The sequence below is a fragment of the Periplaneta americana genome, chromosome 15 (assembly GCF_040183065.1).
Source record: "Periplaneta americana isolate PAMFEO1 chromosome 15, P.americana_PAMFEO1_priV1, whole genome shotgun sequence".
NCBI lineage: Eukaryota > Metazoa > Arthropoda > Insecta > Blattodea > Blattidae > Periplaneta > Periplaneta americana.
In genome coordinates, this window is record NC_091131.1 from 165,091,164 (window position 1) to 165,117,669 (window position 26,506).

Genomic DNA, 26,506 nt, shown 5'->3' on the forward strand with positions numbered 1-26,506 from the left:
TCACCTTATGATGAAGTAGATATTGCTGAAAAAATATGTAAATATAATAAAACAATGGGGATCATTAATAAAATCATGAAACCTTCACTAGTACAAAGACACACAAGGATAGGCTTGTATAAAACCTTAGCACAGCCAGTATTAAGCTATGGTAGCGAAGCGTGGACTGTGAAGAATAAAGATGTCAGTAGAATAATAGCAAGTGAGATGAGGTTCATGAGAGCAACAGCTGGATATACTCGCTGGGATCATAAAAAAAATGAGGACATAATGCAAGAACTTCAAATAGAACCCATTATGCAGTTCATCAGCAAATATCAACTTCAGTGGAAGGGTCATCTCGAACGAATGAATCGATGCAGAATTCCAAAAGCACTGTTTCATTACCATCCATATGGCGAAAGATCTCTAGGCCGTCCAAAGAAGAGATGGACTGAAAATTCTAGTTTGAGACCGTAACAGGCCACTTGGCCTAATACTTGTTAGGAAGATGATGATGATTATGATGATTATGATGATGATGATGATGATGATGATGATGTACATATTTTTCACACTTTTCTTTTACTCTTTCATTTTGTAACAGTTAAGAAAACATTGTGATGTTGCAAAATATAATTTCGATATACTGACAACAGAGGCCAGAGGGAAAAAGACCTTTGGGGAGGCCAAGATGTAGATGGGAGGTTAATATTAAAATCGATTTGAGGGTGGTGGGATATGATGGTACAGACTGGATTAATCTAGTTCAGGATAGGGATTAATGGGGGGCTTATGTGAGGGCGGCAATGAAACTCTGGGTTCCTTAATAGCCATTTGTAAGTAAGTAAGTATACTGACAACAGTATACTCCTGTAATGTTCCTCATGAAAAGTTGTTTTAGGCCTTATACCTGTAGTCCTACGTGTTCGTGGTATGTTTTCCTTGACAGATAGAGGAATTTCGTTCTTATTCACAATATATTACTTAATTTATTTAGAAAAAAGTTCAGGAATTTTGAGGATGTAGTATATAATACATACATTTAGTTTTAAGAAATGGAGATCTTCTTTTAGAGGGAAAATTTACTGATTATAAAATATACTCAATAAAAAATTATCCATTGAAAATAATTGAAATAAAAGCAAAGATTTTTTTACAGAGATAATTTTAATCCGGAGAAAAATTGGACACACCCACATAACAGGCAGACAAGTTCGAGATGACGCCGAGATCTAGTAGGCTCTGAGGATGGTGCGTGAAGCACTGAAACAGCTGTAAGCCACACAAATCTTACATAATTAACACGAGTAAGTCCGCTAGTTAATCAATTAATTATATCAAGTAACAAATTGCCTTTATACCATGAAGAGGTTGTATTGAATTTAAACTTAAGATATCACAGTCTAATTTTTTTTTTAACTATTAAATAAAAATGTTTTTGTTGCTAAAAGTGCATAAACTATATAAATTTTCGAGAGAAAAATGGCCTTTCAGATCTGTGACTGTCGAAAAATAAGTTTAATGAGCAATGCATACTAAGTGTGATTAATATTGCATTATGCATATATGAGCGTCCATTCTTACTTCAGTTCTATGTCCACTGACATCAACAGCACTCAAGATATACAGCAAGATGTGTAATTTATACTATCAGCTTGAAAATATTTACAGCCGTGGAATGAAACACATACACAAATGTTCTGTTTTTAACTTCTGGTATTTCCGTGGACCTGTCCTCTTGCCTCTGCTCTTGTTCACTGCAAAACTCAGCCTTCACTTCCAGCGTAATACTGGAAGAGCCACTTGCTAGCAAGTAAGACCCGGAAAGTTCTGAAGTTGGCAGAGGCACATATAATGACGAAGCATCTTCTACATTTACCTGTAATACAAAATCTCTATTGAATCTAGTAATGAGTAATGTTTTATAAATATTTTAATAATAAAATAGTTTGTACCGTCTATGAAGAAGTCCACGGAACCGCCGACAATGGCAGTAACAGACGAATTGACATAATCGCCATTAGCGAATCCCTGTCTCAGGGTATGATAATCGACCCCACCATCAGGTTTGAAACGTACAAAGGACAGCCAGAAGACGTACATGAGGAGAAACGAGCAATCTACATTCCAACCATCCCGTATTATAAAGATAAATACCAACTTCACGATATCATTGTCACGGGATTGATGTTTGGAGCAAGAGGAATGATACCCAACTTCTCTTCTCAATTCTGTAAGACCCTAGGACTGCACAAATCTTTTCTGAATGAACTGGCCCTCCTCATAATTAGAGAGTCAGTCAAACTTTTACGGAACCACCTATATGGACTCTAATTCAGTGTATGGAAAAAATTGACGCACCATTATCATTTTTCTTTTTCCTTCTTAGCTTTCATTGATTCTTTACTTGAAATTTTTTTTCTTCTGTAAACTGCCATTGTTTGTTTGTGTATTTGTTTGCCTTTTTTCTTACTCTTTTAGCTCTCATCTATTTGTTCTTGTATTGTTTTGTATGCTTTGTCTAATGGCAGCCTTTAATTTCAGGAAGCTCCGATAAATAAATAAAAATACATAATGAATAAACGTGAGTTTATGATAACCTAAAATTACAAAAGGAAAGTTGCTGCCTTTCCTTCCTTTGTTAATCAGAACTGGACACAAATGTAATTGTGATGCAAGTTTTCCAGGCTGAGATGCCATGGTGTTGTTTCTACCAAACATTTCGTCTGCTACCATCAGTGGTGGGGTATCCTTGGACGAAGTGTTCTCCTTGGTGAACCTGTGGCAATTGATACCGCTACTGTTCATCTGTCCTTATTAGTAAGGCTGGGGACAGGGTGTGGCATTCTGTTGACATGTGATCTGTACCTGCTTTAACATGGTTTTCATTCGAGGTATCATCGGATTGCACCCCTTCCCCAGCCCTACTAAAAAGGACAGGCGAACAGTTGCAGTATCAGTTACCACACTTCGTCCAAAGATACCTCACCACTGATAGTATCTACCGCAGTAGCAGACAAAATCACAGCATTTCAGTCCAGAAAACCTACATCACATAGACACTGGCAGTGGAAACCTACATGCAAAATTAAATGTAATTGATTGTATAAATACTATTTATGGGTGAAACATTGGCAAAATGGAAGATTCAGTTCTTCAATGCTGGCAGATTTTGCTGAACCTTGCAGAGAGAGTTAATGTTCCGTATAAGTGGCAGGTTTAGTTGATTCTGTACCATTAAAGTAGTCCCTGCCCGGAGATCCGATTGGGGGACTATTTTACCTTAATGGTACTCATTTCATATTGGAGTTAAATGGCAAGTTGTAGCCGATTTAAGTGAACACCATATTTTAACGTTTTGGTGGCTACTTCATTCACACACAACCCCCAGAATGTCTGGAGGACCACACCTGCTGTTGGTCGACGGGTCCATTGGACCTAGCTGGGAGATCTTGTTGATCACCAGCTTTCCCTCCTTAAGCCACTGGAGGACGATTTTAGTGCCATAGCAGGTCAGCACTAGGAATAGAAAAGTAGAAAGAGGAGGAAGGAAAGGGAAATGAACCCCTAGGCCTCGAGAATGCGGATGCTTTAGCAAAGAAGGGCAGCACTGCTACTTACAGACCTGTTACTAAATCTACGTATTACTCTGTGAAGAGATTTATTAAATCTACATACTTAGACTTCAACAAACAAAATTTGATAACTCAATCCCAAGGGAAAAAATGGAACTCTCTGCATCAAAATCCACAGTTAATTCCCGATTAACCACGAAAATCGTCTGTAGCTGCATTTAGATTGGCAACAGGCCATGATTGTTTGGCCAAACACCTGCATAGAATTGGAATATATCAGTCCCCTAACTGTCCATTGTGCAACTCAAACCAAGAAATGGATTCGGAACACCTCAAAATCTGTGCTTCAGTGGCTGACCATGATAATATCTTTGAAAAATATTGGAGTGCAAGAGGTCAAATGACTTTATTGTCAAACGCCTGGCATTAGAAAACAACAACATAAGTGGCAGGTGAAGAGGAACACATGTTCTGTACCTTTGCTAGACTATCACCCATTGTCATATATGAAGAATATACAAGTGCGGATAACTTTTAAACTGGAGCTGATCTAGCTTTTTCATTGTCATTTTCGACTTCAGCTCTCCCAAATCCATAGAAACAAAAAAGTTAAAATGTTGTGTTAACTTCAAATGTGGACAGGGAAAACAGAGCACTGTCAGTCAGGTGCCTTTTACTACTTGTAGAACTGATAAAAACGAGGGGAAGTGACTACAGTCACTCTGTCATGCCTAGTTAGCTAGACAGCAATCTATCATTCTAATGAGAAAGTAATATGTGCAGACAGTGCAGTGAAATCTCTCCTTACAGGCACCTTTTAAGGTGGACCCTTTTCATAATGGACAAAGTTATAAAGTCCCCAGGCAAAGGGATAGGAAATTCTATAAAATGGATATTCTGCAAGGCGAACTTGGTCAATATTTTTATTTCCTCCGGACGTAATTTACTTCTGTTCCTGACGTTTTATTGATATCGAATATGTGTAATATTAAAAGTTGAACTGTGTAAACATAAAATTTGCAAATGTAGTCTTCATCTTACGATGTTTGGTGACGTATACACGTCCGTTGATGTGACATATTAATGAATTTAAATACTATTATAGTCACAATCATGCCATGGTATGAAAGAAAAATTTCACAACCTCAAGCGCGAATCGAACCTGCGACTTCCTGTACCCCGGTCAGGCGCTCTACCACTGAGCTATCGAGTTCGTCTCACGCCAGAGGCTCGGAATTATCCTTTCATACTGGCGACTCTGTTATAGAGTACTGTCCATAGCGTCTGATCTAGTCAGCACTGCTTATGGGTGGGAAGAAACTTTACAAATGTAGTCTTCATCTTACGATGTCACATCAACGGACGTGTATACGTCACCAAACATCGTAAGATGAAGGAGTTTCTTCCCACCCATAAGCAGTGCTGACTAGATCAGATGCTATGGACAGTACTCTATAACAGAATCACCAGTATGAAAAGATAATTCCAAGCCTTTGGCGTGAAACGAATTCGATAGCTCGGTGGTAGAGCGCCTGACTGGAGAACAGGAAGTCGCAGGTTCGATTCCCGCTCGAGGTTGTGAAATTTTTCTTTCATACCATGGCATGATTGTGACTATAATAGTATTTAAATTCATAAAATTTGCGTTATTTTGTTTACATTTTAACGCCTCAAAAATTAAAAATAAAAAGAAGAGACTTTTTCACTCACACATAAGGTTGTTTAGGGATGTTACCTTAAAGATGTTCTTGTATTCTGTTTCAATACTGATAAATTCATAGCTACAAATTAAAATGGCAAAAATCTTTGGTTTGGAGATGTTCTCATATTTCTTGTATAGTAGCAGGCTTTCTTTAATTTTGGAACTTTTTTTCAGCATAATTTGAACAGTTTACTGAATCGCACATACTTTAAGTTGAATTCAAGGACTTTAATTTTCTTAGAGCTCGTTTTCCTGGAGACCTCAGGTTTTTATTATAAATATTTGCTAATTTCGACACTTCTCGTTTTACAAACCGTGGATTCTGACTTTTCAGTAGCAGTGGCGCGGTTTTGTTGGATACTGCAGTTTGCCAGTTGAACTTTATTATAGTTCAGATTATTTATGGCTCTGCTGTGAATAGTACAGTATGAAGCTGTCACAATACCATCAAGCGTTAAGTTGTCCGATTCTCAACCTTACCTACACAATGGTTGGTTTGCATATTTTTCTCGTGTTTTGTTAAAGTGTTCGAGTTTACTTACATCAGGTGCTTCTTCATTACTCAGACGTCCTTGTAAATTTCTTATAATCGCTTGAAGAAGTGTTTCATCTAATGAGACATCCAACTCTTTCAACACTTTAATTCCTTTTTTCATGTGAGGATCTGGCCTTCTTGTCTGTTCAGTAAAATATAAATCAGTTAGTGAAGTTACAGTAATTGCACTTAAATACAGAGTGATTCAAAAGTCTCTTGACATTTTCCTGATATCGCTAATGCATGAATTTCTTTTATTGATAATTGGAAATAATGCTCACCATACAAGAAAGAATAGCAGTCGTTTCAGCTCGACTACATGGAATGACCTACGAACAGATCTGGCAAGATTTCGAGAGAAGATTTAGGAAACTGAGGCTTAGCAGGCAAGCTATCAGACATCTGGTAAACAAATTCCAATGAGCTGACAATGTTGCGGATGAGGAGCATTCGGGGAGACCGGCTAGAACACCACAAACAGTGCAAGCCATACAGAATGCCATCACACTGAGTCCCAGTACTTCTACCAGGAGACTGAGCACTGTATGACGTACCTTATGCTATATCTTGAAGAAACGCCCTTATCCATCCAGATAATACACAAGCTTGAACCTGAGGATTTTGCAGCTCTACAAGCAATGTGTTTTGACTTGATTGATGCAGTCGAAAATGACAACCTGATGAACAATGTGCTGTTCAGTGATGAAGCAACATTTGATACATGTGGTCATGTGGACAGGCACAATTGTAGGATTTGGCAGAAGAACGTTATCCAAGAGTGACAACGGGACTCACTGAAGGTAAATGTCTGGACACAAGACACAAATTTACGGATCGTTTATGTTCGCAGAGTGAACAATTACAGGGAATTCCTACCTTGACATGCTACAACACTTCTTGGTGCCGCAGCTGGAACAGGATGGAATAACAGACACCGTTAGTTTTACAGCAAGATGGCGCACAACCCCATTTTGCCTTAATTGTAAGAGAATAGCTCAATGAACACTCTCCCAATACGTAGCTAGGTCGTGGCTCACCAAGAATTTGAGCATTCCGCTCTCCAGACTTCACACCCTTAGATGTTTTTGTCTGGGGGTTCATTAAGTCTAAGGTGTATCGAACACGGGTCGACACCCTATAGCAATTACGACAGGGAATAACTGCAGCACCAGACGAAATCACGCCCGCTATGCTGAACAAAGTGTTCCAGTCTACGGAAGAAAGATGCAGTCTCTGCATAGACGTAGGGGGCAACCACATTGAAATGCACTAAATGTAGTCTTTGGTGTAGTATGTTTCAGAAGTGAAGGAACTTTTGTAATTGCATACCATTTTCCATAAAATGTCAAGAGACTTTTGAATCACCCTGTATAAGAATTTGGTAATTCTTGAGCAGAGGAGCCAAAGGTAATAATTTTTAGAAACAAATTTACTAGTAGAGCAGGGAGTCGGCCACATGATCCCCTGGGCATTTTGTATACACAAAAACAAACTGGTTAAAATGACAATGACTATCTATGGCCTTATACTCAAGAATAGCCAAAAATATGCTCACAAATAATATACAAAATTTCCGGAAAAAATATGAAATAATAACCTTCATGAGATAAAGTATATACTGGGATGGTATGGAGACATTTAGCAACTATTGTGCATTCGCGATATGAATTCTCTAGTAAAGCCATTTTTGAAGAAAATGATTTATTTTCTAATTCTTGTAAATTCATGCTGTTTTGGAAACCATCTTAATCATGAGATACCAGACACAAATACGAAAACTTAGCTGACTCTGAAGATGAAGCTGTGGAGCAAGATGGACAACACTGGTCCAGTTGTGATCAGGTTATACTACAGAATCCTGGAAATCAGTTTTGTGACGGAATTATCCAGTAAAGCAATCAGTACATGTACATCATGAATATTGTGAAATGAATTCTGCAGCACCATTGACCACTTGATGAAATGAAAACTTCCATAGTGGGAAACTATGAGAAGCTTGTTGAATCAATACCAGTAGCAATAGTGAGTCATGGAGATAGAGAAAGTGATCAGGTTTTACAAGTAAGAAAAGGAGTAAACTTTAAAAGACATGCTAGAAGCCCAGGAGGAACTAATGCAGTAAGACAAAGAACTGAACGATGTACTAAAGCAAAAGAAATTAGCTATGGTGAAGTACACAGAAATGTTGGACTGGTTGTCAGAGTTGCGCCACCAGAAACAAAGAAGCAGAGACTGCCCTGAAAGGTGAGGGACAAAATGGAGGATTTGAAGGAAGTTATACATAAGGTCAGTAGTCTTTGTCACATTTGCAAAATAAAAAAAACTGCTGTAAACTGGATTGGAAGAGTCCATGGTAGAATACTACAAGCAGACTGCTTCCACGCCAGTACTTGAAGAGGGAGCTAGATCGTCAAAGAGAAGCTGTGTGTAGTCCAAATAGAAGACGTGATGCAAAACAAGACGTTTACATTTGATATGAAAGCGTAATTTGTAATCAAATGCTGTAACAAAATATGCAGTAAAAATAATAATAATTTTATATATTGTAATGTTTTTACGTAACACAAATTATCAGTATAACTGAAATTACATAAGCTCACTCACTACATACACATTGATGAGCAAATTTATCCCATCATACTATGTTTACATTATGTAGCCCAACAATTGAAAATTGTATTATAAATAATATTTATAAATACATATTATGTTATAATTTTAACTTACAATTATGAATTCCATTTGTATTAATATTCAAATGTATTATAACAACCGATGTAACTATTGTTTTAGTAGGCCTATGTTTTTATTTTATTGTCAATCACTCCCAGCCTTTTATTGTTGATCATTATTGTAACCAAATATTTAACATGTTACAGCGTTTAGATATCGGTATTGTAATTTACAGTCTAATGATGCAAATAGGCGAAAACGTTAGCATAAGATATTAAAATAGAAGCAAATTATTATATGTTATAATATATGGATAAGTTATTAGACTGAAATATATGTTTAATTAATTAAAATATTGCATTAGACTTATCAGAAAAATACCATTATAATGAATTTTAAGTGCAGATTTTTAATTATGTTAAACTGTTTTGGAAATTCGTTCCATTCAACTAATCATTTTCTTACAAGGAGCTGACATCTTCTGCACAGAATAGCTAATAATACATATTCGATCATGTTGGGGCCAATTATGAAATAAAAATTCTTTGCATAAGGTTCTTTTGTTTCTGATTGAGTGAAAGAAGGCTTGATGGCTTTAACTCCACCATAATAAATAAATAAATAATAATATAGTTTTAATTAGGTTATTTTATTATGCTTATCAACATCTCAGGTTATTTAGCATCTGAATGAGATGAAGGTGATAATGCCGGTGAAATGAGTCCAGGGTCCAGCACCGAAAGTTATCCAGCATTGGCTCATATTGAGTTGAGGGGAAACCTCGGAAAAAACCTCAACCAGGTAACTTGCCCCGACTGGGAATCAAACGCAGGCCACCTGGTTTCGCGGCCAGATGTGCTAACCATTACTCCACAGGTGTGTACTTTTCATATGTGCGTACGCATCGTGCACAATCACACAAAATTGGACACAGTTCATCTATTGGAGATATTTTCATGTGGTTTTTTCGAGTGCATTGCAGAGAGTCTGTTTTTTTGCTGCCATATGATTGTATTATGTTCAACCATTTCGAAAATAGAAATGAAAGAGTGACGTCATGTAAGTTTCATTCTACTAGAGCATTTAAATACTACTTCAGTGCTTAGCTCTGGAACTTTTAAGTACCACATTGATGTCGAACACTTACTGTCAGGTAAAACAGAGTAGGTACAGGAAAGCATATTGGGTATATTATGAGGAGAAAGAAATGCTGAGCATATTGGGTGTATTATGAGGAGAAAGAAGTGCTGAGCATATTGGGTGTATTATGAGGAGAAAGAAATGCTGAGCATATTGGGTATATTATGAGGAGAAAGAAATGCTGAGCATATTGGGTGTATTATGAGGAGAAAGAAATGCTGAGCATATTGGGTGTATTATGAGGAGAAAGAAGTGCTGAGCATATTGGGTGTATTATGAGGAGAAAGAAATGCTGAGCATATTGGGTATATTATGAGGAGAAAGAAATGCTGAGCATATTGGGTGTATTATGAGGAGAAAGAAATGCTGAGCATATTGGGTGTATTATGGGAAGAAAGAAATGCTGAGCATATTGGGTATATTATGAGGAGAAAGAAATGCTGAGCATATTGGGTGTATTATGAGGAGAAAGAAATGCTGAGCATATTGGGTGTATTATGAGGAGAAAGAAATGCTGAGCATATTGGGTGTATTATGAGGAGAAAGAAATGCTGAGCATATTGGGTGTATTATGAGGAGAAAGAAATGCTCATCATATTGGGTGTATTATGGGAAGAAAGAAATGCTGAGCATATTGGGTATATTATGAGGAGAAAGGAATGCTGAGCATATTGGGTGTATTATGAGGAGAAAGAAATTCTGAGCATATTGGGTATATTATGAGGAGAAAGAAATGCTGAGCATATTGGGTGTATTATGAGGAGAAAGAAATGCTGAGCATATTGGGTGTATTATGAGGAGAAAGAAATGCTGAGCATATTGGGTGTATTATGAGGAGAAAGAAATGCTGAGCATATTGGGTGTATTATGAGGAGAAAGAAATGCTGAGCATATTGGGTGTATTATGAGGAGAAAGAAATGCTGAGCATATTGGGTGTATTATGAGGAGAAAGAAATGCTGAGCATATTGGGTATATTATGAGGAGAAAGAAATGCTGAGCATATTGGGTGTATTATGAGGAGAAAGAAATGCTGAGCATATTGGGTGTATTATGAGGAGAAAGAAATGCTGAGCATATTGGGTATATTATGAGGAGAAAGAAATGCTGAGCATATTGGGTGTATTATGAGGAGAAAGAAATGCTGATCATATTGGGTGTACAGTAGCGTGCAAATCAATCCGAACTCAACATATTTTTACATTTTCTGTCATTTTTGGCCTCACAGCTGCTCATACCGCTTTAATTGACATCTGTAGTACGTGTAATTCCATTGTTGAAGGTCTGTCATTATTTTTTTATAATATGTGACATTTTGCCTGTCGTTTTGTACTTATAATCATTTCAGTTGCATTGAAGACTTAATACTGCAATCCTGTGTACATTCTGTCGTCTTCACAAATGGATAAAACTCCACGAAAACGGTCTAAAATTATAACATTAACAGAGCATTCATTCTTCTATGACACAGAGGCAAATTGCTGCAGAATGTCACATTGGTTTGGCTACTGTTAATTCGATCATAAAATGATACAGGGAGACTGGATCCATCACACCCCAGAAAAAAGGAAACTGTGGCTGGAAAAGGAAGACTTCACCTGCAGATGATCGTTTAATTGTCAGGAAAAGTAAATTAAATCCTAGACTAACTGCTGTCGACTTAACCTGCGAGTTAATGGCTACCACTGGGGCGAATATTCACGTCACAACAGTGCGGTGTAGGCTTTTGGAAGCTGGACGAAGGGCTTGTAAGCCTATTAAGAAGCAACTGCTAACCCCTGTTATGTGCAAAAAACGCATAATGTGGGCAAAATTACATCAACACTGGACAGTGAATGACTGGAAGAATGTACTTTTTTCCGATGAGTCTCATTTCGAGGTCCACAGCCACCATGTTTCTTACGTACGGGAAGGATCCGAAAAAGTAACAGCAGCTCATCTCCAACAAGCACCCAAATACCTCCCTAAAGTAATGTTTTGGGGTTGTTTTACACATGAAGGGCCTGGAGCATTAATACCTATCAAGGGAATGATGAATTCTGACAAATATATTCACTTACTGGAAACCAGAATCGTACCCCAGCTGCAAAAATCATTTCCGGATGGCAGAGGTATGTTCCAACAAGACCTGGCACCATGCCATACGTCTCGAAAAACTACAGAATTCTTCAACAAGGAGAATATTCAGGTACTCCCCTGGCCAGGCAACTCACCCGACATCAACCCCATTGAGAACTTGTGGTCAATTTGCAAAAGAAGAGTGCAAAAAATGGATTGTTCTACAAAGTAGAAGATGATTTCTGCCCTCATTGGTGTATGGTTTCGCGATGAAGAAATGAAGAATATTTGTGGGAAATTAGTGGAATCCATGCCAAATCGTCTCAGAGCTGTTATTAGGAACAAGGGAGGCCACATAGATTACTGAGGTATGTGGAGAAAGAAATGCTGATGAAGACTATTGAGTTAGCTGCTCACAGTTTGTCTGCACAACAAATCTACAATATTTATGCTTAATTTGTTTATGTCATGGTATTAACTTATCAATAAACCTATTGAAAATTAAACTTTCGTTTGTTGCATTTGTGTGTTTATAATTACTGCAAATATTTCTAAATGAATTGTCTTGCAAATTTTAATATCATTCGTTGATAAGTACAGGGTGAATGGTATTACATTAGTAAGTTACCAGTACTCATTGTCATGCTTCCCACTAATACATGTGAAAACTTAAAGATTGTCGTGTGCCTGGTGTGGAGGTGGGGAGAAGTGAAGGCCGATCCATTGTTATTAATCAGATACCTATGTATATACTTTTCACTGGTGCACGTGGTACAGTGGAAATGCAATATGTATAAAAGACTCCACTTGAGGACAGGCGATGACTCTCGTGCATTCTGAACACTAGCAGAGGGGGATCCACGGGAAATGTGAAATGTGGGTGCATGTCGGGGATTTGAAATTAGAAAGGTAAGTACTGTCTTCCTCCGACGTGTTTAGCGCTGGGACCTGAGGTATTCTTGCCATCGGTGCGGGGGATTGCAGGTAGATTCTTTTGTTGCTACAGCCAAGCCGAGCCGAGCGGAGTGGGAAGTATTAATCGTCCAAAAATATGCAGTCTTCAGTTTGTAGTAGTGTGTGAATATTTCATATACATATTGTTTACCTAGGCCTATATGGTTTTGTTATTAATATATTAAATATATTGTTGCAATTTTTGCTCAAACATCTCCCTGATGTTAGCTATGTTAATATTATGTGAATTACTCATATTAAATATTTCACAAGTTTACAAATCATTTTTAAGGCAACATGCTGTGGAAAAGTTTTTTTCGTTTTATTCTATTGGAATTTTAGAATATGTGTGAAAAACAGATTCCTATAATGTCATGCGAAAATCATTTGTTGGTGATATCTTAAAATACAAATCAAGTAGTTTTACTTCTCAAGTGAGTCCAGCAGTACAGTATACTTAAATTGATTACTTTACAATTTTAATTAAATTCTACTAATCACTAAATTGTATAGTATAATTCTTCTTTTCATTTATATTATTGTAGTTGTATTATGATTTTTCTTTTTATTTATTTTATTGTATTTGTATTTGTGGTGGTGTGATGGCCTTAACTTCACCAGAATAAATAAATAAATAAATAAATAAAATTTTCTACAATACTTTCCTTCTCTGAACACGTAAGTACGAATGGTTGTATCTCTATCTCGCCAAAAATACGTTAGAAAACTAATAGGCATACTGCTCTCGTAAATTGGGCGAATGTTTTCAGTATGATTGTACTTCCTTCCAGACTGCCGCCGCTAGGCTAGTCGGAACCGCATTCCTCTCAGCACTAAACTCCTCAGAGGATGACAGTAGAGGTGGTTTTGGTGTTTTGAAGCCAGAGTGCTTGTTGAGTCCTCTGTAGCTCTTAGTCTTATACAATACAGAAGGGTATGTAAGGGTGAACATAGGAAGAAAATTATGTTCCCTCTCCCTTACTGGGTTGTTTGACACCAAGACTGAAAAATAAATTACTAAGTACTCATTAGTTATATTTATTTGTGAATTTAATATTTACGTTTAAGTTTTAACTAGGTTTTTCTCAGTTTAGATATCATGTGGATTGTTCCTTTGTGCAGAATGTGGTCCAATTGATCATAGAGAAATGTTAATACAAAAAAAAAATAACTTTTGCTGCTTATGATCTGAATACGTTATTCAAGTAATGTGCAATGTTAAATCAAAGAAATTATACAAGCATTGAATGTGTTTATGTTGAATTACATTCAATTTCTGAAGTAATATTTAAATATTTTGCAACTTACACTATATTACATTAGGTATAGTTATTCAAATTCCTTACTTTAATCGAGTGTTTTCTCTTTAGATTTCTCATGTTTTTTCTAACGTCTTTCATAGATAATTTCAGTTTGGCATCTTTGAAAAGACGATTCTTCTTTCTTCCTTCTTCTAGCAACGTAGTTACGATGACATCAGGATTTGTTGGAGCTTCCTATTTTAACAGAAAAGGTGATAGATTAACTACCTCGAATATTTGAATTGTAATGAATGGCGTTTTACAAATATTGACGAACTATTTCCAAGTTTACATGTTCAGTTTTTACAAATCTTGGCTGTCACTGGTAAAGTAATGTATTTTCTGCTTGATGTATTATTAAATTAGCCACCAAATAAAATCTCTAACTAATGTTAGCAATTGTCATTTTATTATGAGATACGACTCACATCTATGGAACTCAGATGTTTCGATTTAGATGGGACTGTACCGACTCCAATAATAATAATAATAATAATAATAATATTTATTTATTTGTCAGAAACCAGTGTACAAGGCCTGGATATGATATCATCAGGTTAGATAATATACACACGCACACATACACTCACACATGCACAAACAAATAAACTTAGCAGAAATAAATATAATGAAAGAGTAATGGAACGGAGAAAAATTCTCTCTGGCACCGGGATTGAACTCTCCGTTCCATTACTCTTTCATCGTATGATGACGCAGAATATCTGCATGAAAAATCATATGTACTTCGCTACATTAAAATTAATAATATATATGATATACGTAAATCACTTCGTGATTTAAGATGGCGCTTATTCCGTCGGATCCCGGCCAACTAGTCACTCATAACGAGTGCACCTCAGCACATGTGTGGACTTCAGTCCTATGTTCATAGACATCTATGACGTGGTGCAGAGGGCGGCCACTAGAGGGAACCCAAGAGTTGGAACTTAAACTGAGACGATTCTGTCCGACACCGGGGTGGGTATCCGGTGTGGCTTAGTGGATAAAGCATCAGCACGTAGAGCTGAAAACCCGGGTTCAAATCCCGGTGCCGGAGAGAATTTTTCTCCATTCCATTACTTTTTCATTGTATGATGACGCAGAATATCTGCATGGAAATATCATATGTACTTCGGTACATTAAAATAATATTTAGAAATAAATATAGACAAATAAACAAATAATTATAAGCATAAAGACAGACATAGGCAAATAAATCAGCACTTAGAAATAAACAAAACAAACACAGAGAAATAAATAGAGTTTGATGTAGGTTAACACAGGAAATATCTTTTAACTCTCCTGGAGAGTTCCCACTCCCAGGTGACCTTGTGACTAACACGCTGATGACGCAGTTCGCAGTTGGCGATCTCAGTGCTGCACTGGCTGCCTTTCGGGGTGGGTGCATGCTTCAATGCTCTTTAGTTTCTGAGCTGTGCTTAACTATTTGTGTGAAGTTAGTGATTAGTGCGTGAAGTGTTTAGTTCCAATGCCATTTTCATTACATGAGTTTATGTATATTTATAATACTTACATAAAATACAGAAAAGCTAATGTGGAACGCGACGCAAATTCTGACACAAATTTCCATACAGACACCATATTTTGTGAAAGAAAAAAATAGAAAACCTAGCTAAAAAAAAATTCAAAGAAACAGATTCAATAAATGATCGTAAAAGACGCAAGAGATGACACGTTAGATGAGATTGGAGGGAGATTAGAACAAACAACACAAAAATCTCTTAGGCGTTTGGCGCAGGAAACGAATATAAGTAAGCCATCTGCTCATGGAGCAGTAAAATGACTTAAATTAGCAAGAACTTGTGGCCTCCTAGGAGCTCCGATTTAACATTGTATGACTATTACTTATGGGAGGCACTTAAAAATAAGGTTTATGCAAGAAACCTACATACAATAAACGAACTTAAAGACTACATAAGAGCTGAAATGGAGTCAATCAATGCTGCTGAACTTGTGAAAGTTAATAATAATTTTATAAGAAAGTATCAGCAATGTGTAGCAGCCAATGGGGACATTTTAAGCATAAAATATGAGCTGGGTAAATACAAATAACTGTCATTGATTAAAGTTCACGTTAACACTTTGTTAAAAACATAAAATTTACTCTGTCACACGTTAAAAGTGTTAAAATTGTTTAAAAAGGTATTTAACTTCGACAGACGGCCCGTTTCGACGCTATTTGTCGTCGTCTTCAGTGTCTCTTGAACCACTGCTGATTTTGGCTCTGTGATGTGCAGTTGTCGATGGTAGGGGTGGGGTTGTGTTGTTCCTATGGTGGGGGTTGGCTGTCTGTATGTTATGACGTATTATGATGTCAAACAATGTGTGCGTATTGAACTGTAGTTGCGTATTAAGTATGTAATGTGGGTGTGCTATTGTGTTCTTATATATTTCGTATTGTTCTAGGATATTTAACTGTAAACTTTTTGGTGTGATGTGTAAAATTTCCATATCTGTTTCTATATTATTGTAGTCATGATTATTGTCGATAATGTGATCTGCATAATTTGATGTAATGTAAGGTTTGGTTATAGCTTTAATATAACTGTACATTGCTTGCCTGCCAAGCAAACAGCGGGTGCGTGCTGTAGCGTTTTTAAATTTTTATTCGGGAATATATATATATATATATATATCTGATTTAATTTATTGAGGGTCCACTCCCAAATCCGTGGATTGTACTTCTATGCGAAGTATGTTTGAGTTGTCTCGCTGTTACATAGGAGTGAAATAATTAATTCTTAACAACTAAATAAGACTTTAATATACTAAACAGCAAAATAACCTAACAATCTTTATAACAATAGTACATATTTCTAAACTGAAATAAGTAAGAAAGTGGCTGATGAGTCTTAAATATATGACAAGCACTACACAATTTAGAAATACACCCTTCTCCATAACTCTACCATAAAACCCAACATGTCCATCTTGTAAATCCGTGCTTATCACCAGTCCACGCGTATGTTTCCACATTAACTTCCAATCCAGAAATGAGTCTGAGTACGTACCTCACTATAACAGCACCTGAAATGTACCACACGACACTGAGTAGCAGCCACAACTTGGCGGCATGAATCCGGCATGTACAACGTCCTGCAGTCTACATACTGCAGCGTAACAGATGTTCCATAAATAAACCACGCAGCGAACACATCACTAGCGTGCTCCATATTGCGTAACCAAAGTACAGTACAACGTCCCCCAACGCTCCATAACTTACTCACATGTTTAGTCATAATAATAACAACAAGAAAATTACCTATACTCATTACTGTGCGTAAGTTGGCAAGATATGTGCTGACATCCTTATGCAGCTAAAACATAAAGGCGCAGGGAGAGGAGGAGCTAAGGAGAAAGACACCGAAAATATGTAAGGAAGGGGAAAGAGTGAACAAACATAAAAGGGAGCTTCGGTTCTACAGAGACTCAGCCAACATGACTTCTGACTGGTTTTCAACGGATCTAGTTATTTTAGTTTACATGCTTCACTTCTACATACTGTTGGATGCCTAAGCAGTTTGTAGTATCTTGATATCCCCTCTTATGTTCCAACATTGCACGACAGTACTGGTGTCTAACTGCACTAGTTTTTAGTCTTTTCTGACAAATCAGGTTATTTGATGGAGTGCAGTGTGATTCTAAGCGACTGAAATGCAAAAGACGAAGACCATGATTGTCGGAACAAAAATAAAGAAGGTAAACATGCGAATTCGAAATGAGGCAGTAGAACAAATGAACAGCTTCAAAAACTTGGGGTGCACTATAAGCAGTAACATGAGCTGCTGCCAGGAAGTCAAAAGGAGGATAGCGATGGCAAAGGAAGCTTTTAACAGAAAGAGGAGCATCTTCTGCGGACCTCTGGAAAAAGAACTAAGGAAGAGACTAGTGAAGTGTTTTATGTGGAGTGTGGCATTGTATGAGGCAGAAACATGGATATTACAACGAAGTGGAGAGAAATGACTAGAAGCATTTCAAATGTGGTTATGGAGAAGAATTAAGCATGTGAAATGGACAGACAGAATAACAAATGAAGCTGTGCTATACTAAGAGCCAGGTTATGAACCGAATAAACCGGAAGCAATGTTCTGTTGCTCTCTTTCTGAGCTCTATTGCCACATAGTGGCGCGAGATTCAAAGCATGTTCAGCATTTGTCACCAATATGTTTAAAATAACTACTGTATATAGTTCTCGATAACACTTACTTACTTACTTACTTACTTACAAATGGCTTTTAAGGAACCCGAAGGTTCATTGCCGCCCTCACATAAGCCCGCCAGCGGTCCCTATCCTGAGCAAGATTAATCCAGTCTCTATCATACCCCACCTCCCTCAAATCCATTTTAATATTATCCTCCCATCTACGTCTCGGCATCCCTAAAGGTCTTTTTCCCTCCGGTCTCCCAGCTAACACTCTATATGCATTTCTGGATTCGCCCATACGTGCTACATGCCCTGCCCATCTCAAACGTCTGGATTTAATGTTCCTAATTATGTCTGGTGAAGAATACAATGCTTGCAGTTCTGTGTTGTGTAACTTTCTCCATTCTCCTGTAACTTCATCCCGCTTAGCCCCAAATATTTTCCTAAGCACTTTATTCTCAAACACCCTTAACCTATGTTCCTCTCTCAGAGTGAGAGTCCAAGTTTCACAACCATACAGAAGAACCAGTAATATAACTGTTTTATAAATTCTAACTTTCAGATTTTTGGACAGCAGACTGGATGATAAGAGCTTCTCAACCGAATAATAACACGCATTTCCCATATTTATTCTGCGTTTAATTTCCTCCCGAGTGTCATTTATATTTGTTATTGTTGCTCCAAGATACTTGAATTTTTCCACCTCTTCGAAGGATAAATCTCCAATTTTTATATTTCCATTTCGTACAATATTCTGGTCACGAGACATAATCATATACTTTGTCTTTTCGGGATTTACTTCCAAACCAATCGCTTTACTTGCTTCAACTAAATTTTCCGTTCTCGATAACACTATCAACAATATTAGTAATTAAAATTACTGTTTTTAAGAAAGCACGAGCTAATGACGCCGGTACGAAATGCGACTCGTAATGCACGTGGTACTGCAAAGGAACTGGGAAGTTTGGCTACACTGTCTCCGTGATTCCATTGCCAGATTTTCGTTAGCAGACGACATTTTCACGTGAGGTCCAATGAAAAGCTCCGTTCTCCTTCTCATCTCCAACCCCCATACTCAATGTGTCATCGCTGCAGAGGCTACCCCTCTAACCCGCACCTTTCTCTCGCCCTCCCAACTACTTCCTGTTTAGTCAGTTCATAACCTGGCTTTTAGTATAGTATAATGTTACAACTGATCAGGAAGGAAAAAAGATATTGGCTGGATCACTGGATAAAAAGAAACTGCCTACAGAATGACACACTGCAAGGAATGGTGAATGGGAGAAAAGTTCATGGCAAAAGATATCACATGATAGACAACATAAAGATATATGGAGTGTATGCAGAGACTAAGGGGAAGGGAGAATATAGGGAGTATTGGAGAATTCTGGGTTTACAGCTGCCCTCGGGCAGAAAACCACAAATGAATGAAAGTAGGAAAAATGTTGCTTCTAATCCTGGTCTGTTCTGTTCCTCACCATATTGTGAACAACAAACAAGTGAAGTTGCTCATAGAATATCATTGTACCTAATAAATAAGATGAGATCTTGCGTTACCAACCTCAACAATTTCATTTTGTCTATCATCCTGGACATTTTGACAATTCACATGAACACCTTTATTTGGACCAACTTCTTGAACATCCAGAACTCTGCCATGGTCTCGATCATCATCAGTATCTCTAGGAAGTTGAGGAACATCCACAGTTGCATCAAAGTGTTTAACACTTTCATATCCATAATAGGTTTTCTGAAGCACATCATCATGGATTTCCTCACATCCAATTGCCAGGTTTTCTCTCTCACTCATTTCTAGCATATCACGCAGGTCACAGAAAAAACTGTAATATTAAAATAAGAAATGGTGAGAATAATCAGTGAAATATTTCAATACAATTCTGTCATTATTATTATTATTATTATTATTATTATTATTATTATTATTACTATCATCATCATCACCACCACCATCATCATTTAATATCGAATTGGTGTCCGCAATAAATTTAAATAATAATAATAATAATAATAATAATAATAATAATAATAATAATAAAGTATTATTTGCCAGAGATGAGTACATAAGAAGCTGAAAATGACATCGTCAGGATAAACATTCAAAAGGTAGAAGCATCCATTTCACACTCAATAAATTCATTAATGCTGTGAAAACATTCTAGAATTGTCAGCCATTCATGTATAACCTACTTAAAAATTCTGTCTGGCAGATCTCTAACTGATACAGGCAATTTATTATAAAATGTGATTCCATGAATAAAACATGTATTCAAACTTGAGTTGAGCCTACAGTATGGTATATGAACATTTGATTTATTTCTTTCACTGATTGTGTGTATTTGTGACCTTGTTTATACGCCTGTGAATTATTATGAATATAAATTAAAGTTGAATGCATTGTAATAATAATAGTAAGCTGCCCCCCATTGAGGGTAGCCCTTACGGACTCAGTATATCCTCAAAAAAATTATTATACATATGTAAACATAGATATTAAATTTTAAAGAAGGGAAACAAAGAAAAGGGCGTGAAAAATTACAATTGCTATTAATGTGGCACCATGTGATTAATTAGGATTTGGCAGGATTTTTTTAACACAATTATCACAATGTCATCCCTCAGAGATGTTGGCAGAGCAAACTGCCGTCGAAATTCTTCGAAAAAAGCTGGTATAGTCCCTCGAGCACCTATGAGCAAGCCGAATACCTCAACGTGAATTAAGGCATATTTCAGCTTGAAATAGTTGACTGTAGGTTCATAGATCGACTTCTTCTCAAGGTGGACCTCGGCTGACTGATGACTTTCTACTTCAAAACGTATCGTGGGGTCCACAATGATGCCCTGTTTAGTGTCAGCATTGTACACTAAAATATCTACTCGTCTTGTTGACCCATTTTCAGCTAGACAGGAGATTTCTTCTTCTACTATCCAGCCCTTATTTCTTAATGCGGCAGCAATTTTGGATCTTACAAGATGATGTCTAGAGTTCCTCAAGAGCAATCCCTGTTCACAGAATCCCAAGACGTGTGCTAAAGTTTCAATCTCCGGGCAGCCATGTCTGCACCGGGTACCGTCGAGAGATCTGCCTGGAACGGAACGAACAGCTGCTAAATTTGCTGTCATTTTCAGGCTAGATATCCATTCACTAGTCGAAAGTCCTTTCTTGTTTGCAATCCAACTGTTGGCGGCTGTTACTTCGCTATACATCTCAACACCTTTTCCCCGTCCTGAAAGGGTCTTCCATGATTCATATTCACGACCTCGCAATTCTTCTCGAAAATTTGGAATTGTAGCTTTAATAAAGTCTTCGGGAAAAGAAAGGCAGAGGGAATCACACGACGATTTGAGTTCGACATCTAACTGTCTCATCATGTTCCTCTGCCAGACAAGATTGAGGTCTTTTAGACCTGTTCCATCTTGCGTGGTCGGCCCCTTGGTGTATAATGTAGTGCTTTTCATGGATATCTTGAAGGTAGCATCTTCAGTACATGTTCATTCCATTACTTCTGATATTGTTGTATCTCGCCTACAGATATATTATGCTCGCCCTCCTATTCTCTATATATATGATTTCCAGTGGCGTAGCATAAATAAACGTCTATATGTCCGGCATTGCCTGTTTTTTAATTAATTTAATAAAATATAAAAAATACATGCTGCATCCCTACGACAGAGGAGAGAGAGAATAATATGACTCCCTGCTCTCAGTTCGGCAGTCTCCAAATGTTTTATTACTGCTTATATGCCAGACAAGTTTGGCATATGCCTTGAATGTTGCTACCAGCTGCTATACAGTGAGGAATCATGCTAAGTGCATGCGCATAAGCTGGTATTCACATGTTTCCTTCCCATAGCATTGATTCATTCACATCTGTGTTAACCATTGGAGGCCTAGTGGTGCATTTTATTGCGTTTGATGTTCTGCTGTGAAGTTTTAAGTTGACTGTTGAGTGTGTGTGTGTTTCTTTTTCTTTTTTTGTGTAGTGCGAAATATTTAATAAGTATGACTGATAAAAGTTTACCAAATTCAAATAACATACTAAATTTTCTGAAGAGTCCTCCTCTGTGTATTTAACCCATGAGAAGCAATGCAATTTAAAACCAAAATACCAATGCCGAATTTGTTAATTAAAGCAGCAGGTAAAAATCGGAAAAGGACTTTTCAGTTCTCGTGATATAACAGGTTTCCTTGGCTGACTGGATATGCTGAAAAGAACAAAATGTTTTGCTAATTATGCATTACGTTTGGAGCAAATGACTCGTAATGATGTAAAGAGGGCATATCTGACTTGAGCAATTTTATTAATCAAGCAATGCACACTAGTTACATTTGTTACATACCAAATCATTTTGTCTCAGATAAGACAGGAATAGATAATGTGTTATCAGAAGCTGCTCAACTTGAAGCAATAAAACATAATGAACTTTTCTTTTCCAACAGACAAATCTTAAAGCAAATCCTTAAATTAGTAATATTTTTAAGTAAGCAGGAATTGGTCTTTCATTAATATCGAGATCATTCAGTGTGGAAAACTTACTCGATTACCACAATTGACATTCATTTACATCTATGCATAGATTAAAAACTCAAAGTTTTATTACATTGGTTCAGGAAATAGAACAAAAAAATTAATATTCCACATTTAAAAGAAAATTTACCAATCAAACCAAATCCCCTAACTATATTAAACATATAATATAATACAGTGCGATCGAAAAGTCCCTCCGCAGCTCTACTAGTTCTAGCAACCCTAGCATACAGCCCTGTAGAAAGTTGGCACTCCCCGATTCATTCCACTTTGAAAACCTCACATCCCCAGTCCATCATATGCTTAGCGGTCAGTGCTGCCACTTGAATTCTCTGCCTAGTGGATTCTCTGCTACACAAGCACTGCGGAGAGACTTCTCGATCACACTGTATAATGGATGCAGAGGAAATGTGTGAAACAGAAACAAAGCTTGACAAATGAAGTTACTCTCTTTAGAGACAATTAACATCAGATATCCTTTAAACGAATTGCTCCATAAGTCATCAGTCAACAATGCCACGACAGTCCTGTGTGAGCCCTGGCCTTCTGTAGAAGCTTTCTCCATTCCTCTCTCAACACAGCCGTTCTTCTCCAGTTTCTTATTCCCAGTATTTGTATGTCCTTTCTCACATCATCTTCGCATCTCAACCTTGGTCTTCCAATTTTCCTTATTCCTTCCGGATTAGTGCTAAACACTTTCTTAATAGTTCTATCATCCACCCGCAACATATGCCCGACCCATTGTAGTCTCTTGATTTTTATGGTTGCTACAATATCTGGTTCTTTAAAGAGTTTATACAGCTCATGGTTATAGCTCCAGTTGGTAGAGCAGCTGACTACGGACTGGAAGGTCCGGGGTTCGATCCCAGGTGGTGACAGGATTTTTTCTCGTTGCCAAACTTTCAGAACGGCCCCAAGGTTCACTCAGCCTCCTATAAAATTGAGTACCGGGTCTTTCCTGGGGGTAAAAGGTGGTCAGAGCGTGGTGCCGACCACACCACCTCATTCTAGTGCCGAGGTCATGGGAAGCATGGGGCTCTACTCCATGCCCCCTAAGTGCCTTCATGGCATGTTATGGGGACACCTTTACCTTTTATCTTTACCTTGGTTATAGCTCCTCCTCCATATATTCCGTTCCTCCACTGGTCCAAATATAAGCTGTAAAACTCTTCTCTCAAATATACCCATAGTTCTTTCATCCATTTTTGTCATCGGCCATGTCTCTGCTGCATAAATAAACACTAGTCTCAATAGCACCTTGAGGTTGTGAGTGACATTCTTAATGAAAAAACAAGAATAAAATCTCCTTTTATTTCCATTCAAGTTGACAAGACATTGGATATGAGTTTTAAGAGACGAATGAACACAATAATAAGATATTGTATGAATTACAGAATTGAATAGAGAATTACTAGTTTGCATGACGTTTTCAAGAACAAAATGGGACCCCCAGATTAATTTGTTCCAAAATGAACCATACTAAGAAGTTTGTATTCTTTCGGCCGCATTTTGAACTGAACTTAGGATATAATTTTGAGCACTTATCCATAGAAGATGATTTATTTCCATTGTGATTCGGATGTGTTGCTTATACAGTCAAATATTTCAATATTCAATTTATTATTTTGACTTGAAATAAAGCCATGTCCTTTAAAAAAAAAAAACTTTTAACAGCACAGAAAATCAGACACAATCCAAAGTGTGCTAATACAGAATTAAAGTGCCAAGTAACCCTTTCATGATGTTTCTTTGCTCAGGTAAAATAATGTAACAGCTGTAAGAATTCATGTACAGTAAATTCGTGTCAAAGTTTATAATCGTGAACAGTAGGTATAAGACATACAAGTCTAAGAATCACTGACGTAATTCCTACATGAGCAATAGAATGGATTTCTGTACCAGTAATATAAGAATATCTTAAGATTTTTTTTTTTTTTTTTTTTTTTGAGAACTTAATTTCGACAACTAACTTTAAATTTTGAATTTCACATAATCTGTATGTTTAAATGTTTCTATCAAGAACAAAATTTCACGAAATAGATTTTTAAATGAAATACAAAAGTTTGGAGGCAGTCTGTAGTGCCTGACCTAAATTCTGCTTGTTCCACTGGCTTGTTATAACCTTCATAAACAGTTTGTATAAATTGGATGAGAGGCTGATTGGTTTGTAATTGTTGATGTTGTCCCGGGTTCCTTTCTTGTGCAGTAAAATGATTGTGCTTGCTCAAAGGATACACTAATTTTTAATACTGATGGAATCTGATGTAACTTTTATTTCTACTTTAACCACCACACACCCGACAACAATGTGACTTTTATTCTGCTTTACTTTACCCTACAACAATGGGTATTCCCCTCAACACAGCAACACAATGGTCGTTATTGCACTCCACACGACGACAATGGCAATACACGATGTGTATTATTGAGAACAATGTACTCCTAATTTCAATTAATGTTCACAATGCACTATGTGCAGAACAAAACTGTCAGTTCTTAGTTCACAGTTCGCTTGCCTTGGCTAGTTCTTCTAGCACACTGTTCAAGTTCACTGCGCGTCGAACTACGGTCTTCCAGACTGTGTCGCACTCGCCTGGTGGATGCTGCCACAATTATGGACTCACTCTCTAACTCAAGTTCACTGCACGTCGAACCCAAGTCTTACAGCTGCGGTTCCACTGCATATCGAACTCTGGTATTCTGGATGCGGTTCCACTGCATGTCGAACCCAAGTGTTCCAGATGCGGTTCCACTGCACATCGAACTCCGGTCTTCCGGATGCAGTTCCACTGCACGTCGAACCCCGGTCTTCCAGATGCTCTCGAAGGCTGGCTTCCTCGCTCGAAGACTCACTTGTAGATTTGAAGGCTCAAGACTGATTGTTCTCTTGTCTGCCACTAGCGCTTTTATTTATTACGCCATAACTTCCAGAATTTTCGATTCGCGTGGCTTTCAGAATCTTCGAGAGAGAGATCTGCTTCTCGATGCTTCCTTACTTCCGCCCAATCATAGTAGCTTTTCTCCTCCCCTCGCTCCATACCGCAGCTAGTGTCAGGAGTTCGTGTCCCTGCACCTCCTTCTTGCTAGTTGCGCGCGCAACTCCCTGACGTGACGAGAACATTCCAAATGGTGCCACAATATTATAAGATTGAAAGAGTTGTCGATCTGGTTGGCGAGTTGGTATAGCGCTGGCCTTCTATGCCCAAGGTTGCGGGTGCGAGCCTGGGCCAGGTCGGTGGCATTTAAGTGTGCTTAAATGCGACAGGCTCATGTCAGTAGATTTACTGGCATGTAAAAGAACTCCTGCGGGACAAAATTCCGGCACATCCGGCGACGCTGATATAACCTCTGCAGTTGCAAGCGTCGTTAAATAAAACATAACTTTTTTTTTTGAAAGAGACTGTATAAACCAGAAAAGTAATTTATAATAGCCAACTATAATATATGACCAACATTGTCACTATGCATTCTACTCTGTAATGAATGAAGGATGGGAATATCGACAAAATAGTCCACACCTGTGGAGTAACGGTCAGCGCGTCTGGCTGCGAAACCCGGTCGGGGCAAGTTGCCTGGTTGAGGTTTTCTCCGGGGTTTTCCCTCAACCCAATACGAGCAAATGCTGGACCCCGGACTCATTTCACCGGCATTATCACCTTCATATCATTCAGATGCTAAATAATCTAGATGTTGATACAGCATCGTAAAATAACCCAATAAAAATAAAAATCGACAAAATATTTAAAATGTTCGAGTTAAATAAATTTGTCATAACTTCAATAATCTTCAGAGTCTAGCTAAAATTTGTCTTTTTTTCAGTGAAATTCATAGGCTATTTCGAATTTTAACAACAAATGTACTATGAAAAGCATGTC

General features: G+C 37.5%; 1 protein-coding gene across 3 annotated transcripts in view; it reads right to left on the minus strand.

Annotated features, from left to right (window-relative positions):
- Nucleotides 1-26,506, minus strand: part of LOC138715498 (uncharacterized) — a 94,792-nt gene that overhangs the window by 44,047 nt on the left and 24,239 nt on the right. For 2 of the 3 annotated variants that reach the window (XM_069848472.1, XM_069848473.1), the window contains exons 5-8: nt 19,646-19,925; nt 13,965-14,114; nt 5,802-5,936; nt 1,674-1,861 (exon numbers count right to left, since the gene is read on the minus strand). In XM_069848472.1, coding sequence (XP_069704573.1) covers nt 1,674-1,861; nt 5,802-5,936; nt 13,965-14,114; nt 19,646-19,925 — 753 coding nt within the window. The remainder of the gene's footprint in view (nt 1-1,673; nt 1,862-5,801; nt 5,937-13,964; nt 14,115-19,645; nt 19,926-26,506) is intronic. The other variant, XM_069848474.1, reaches the window with a different exon arrangement.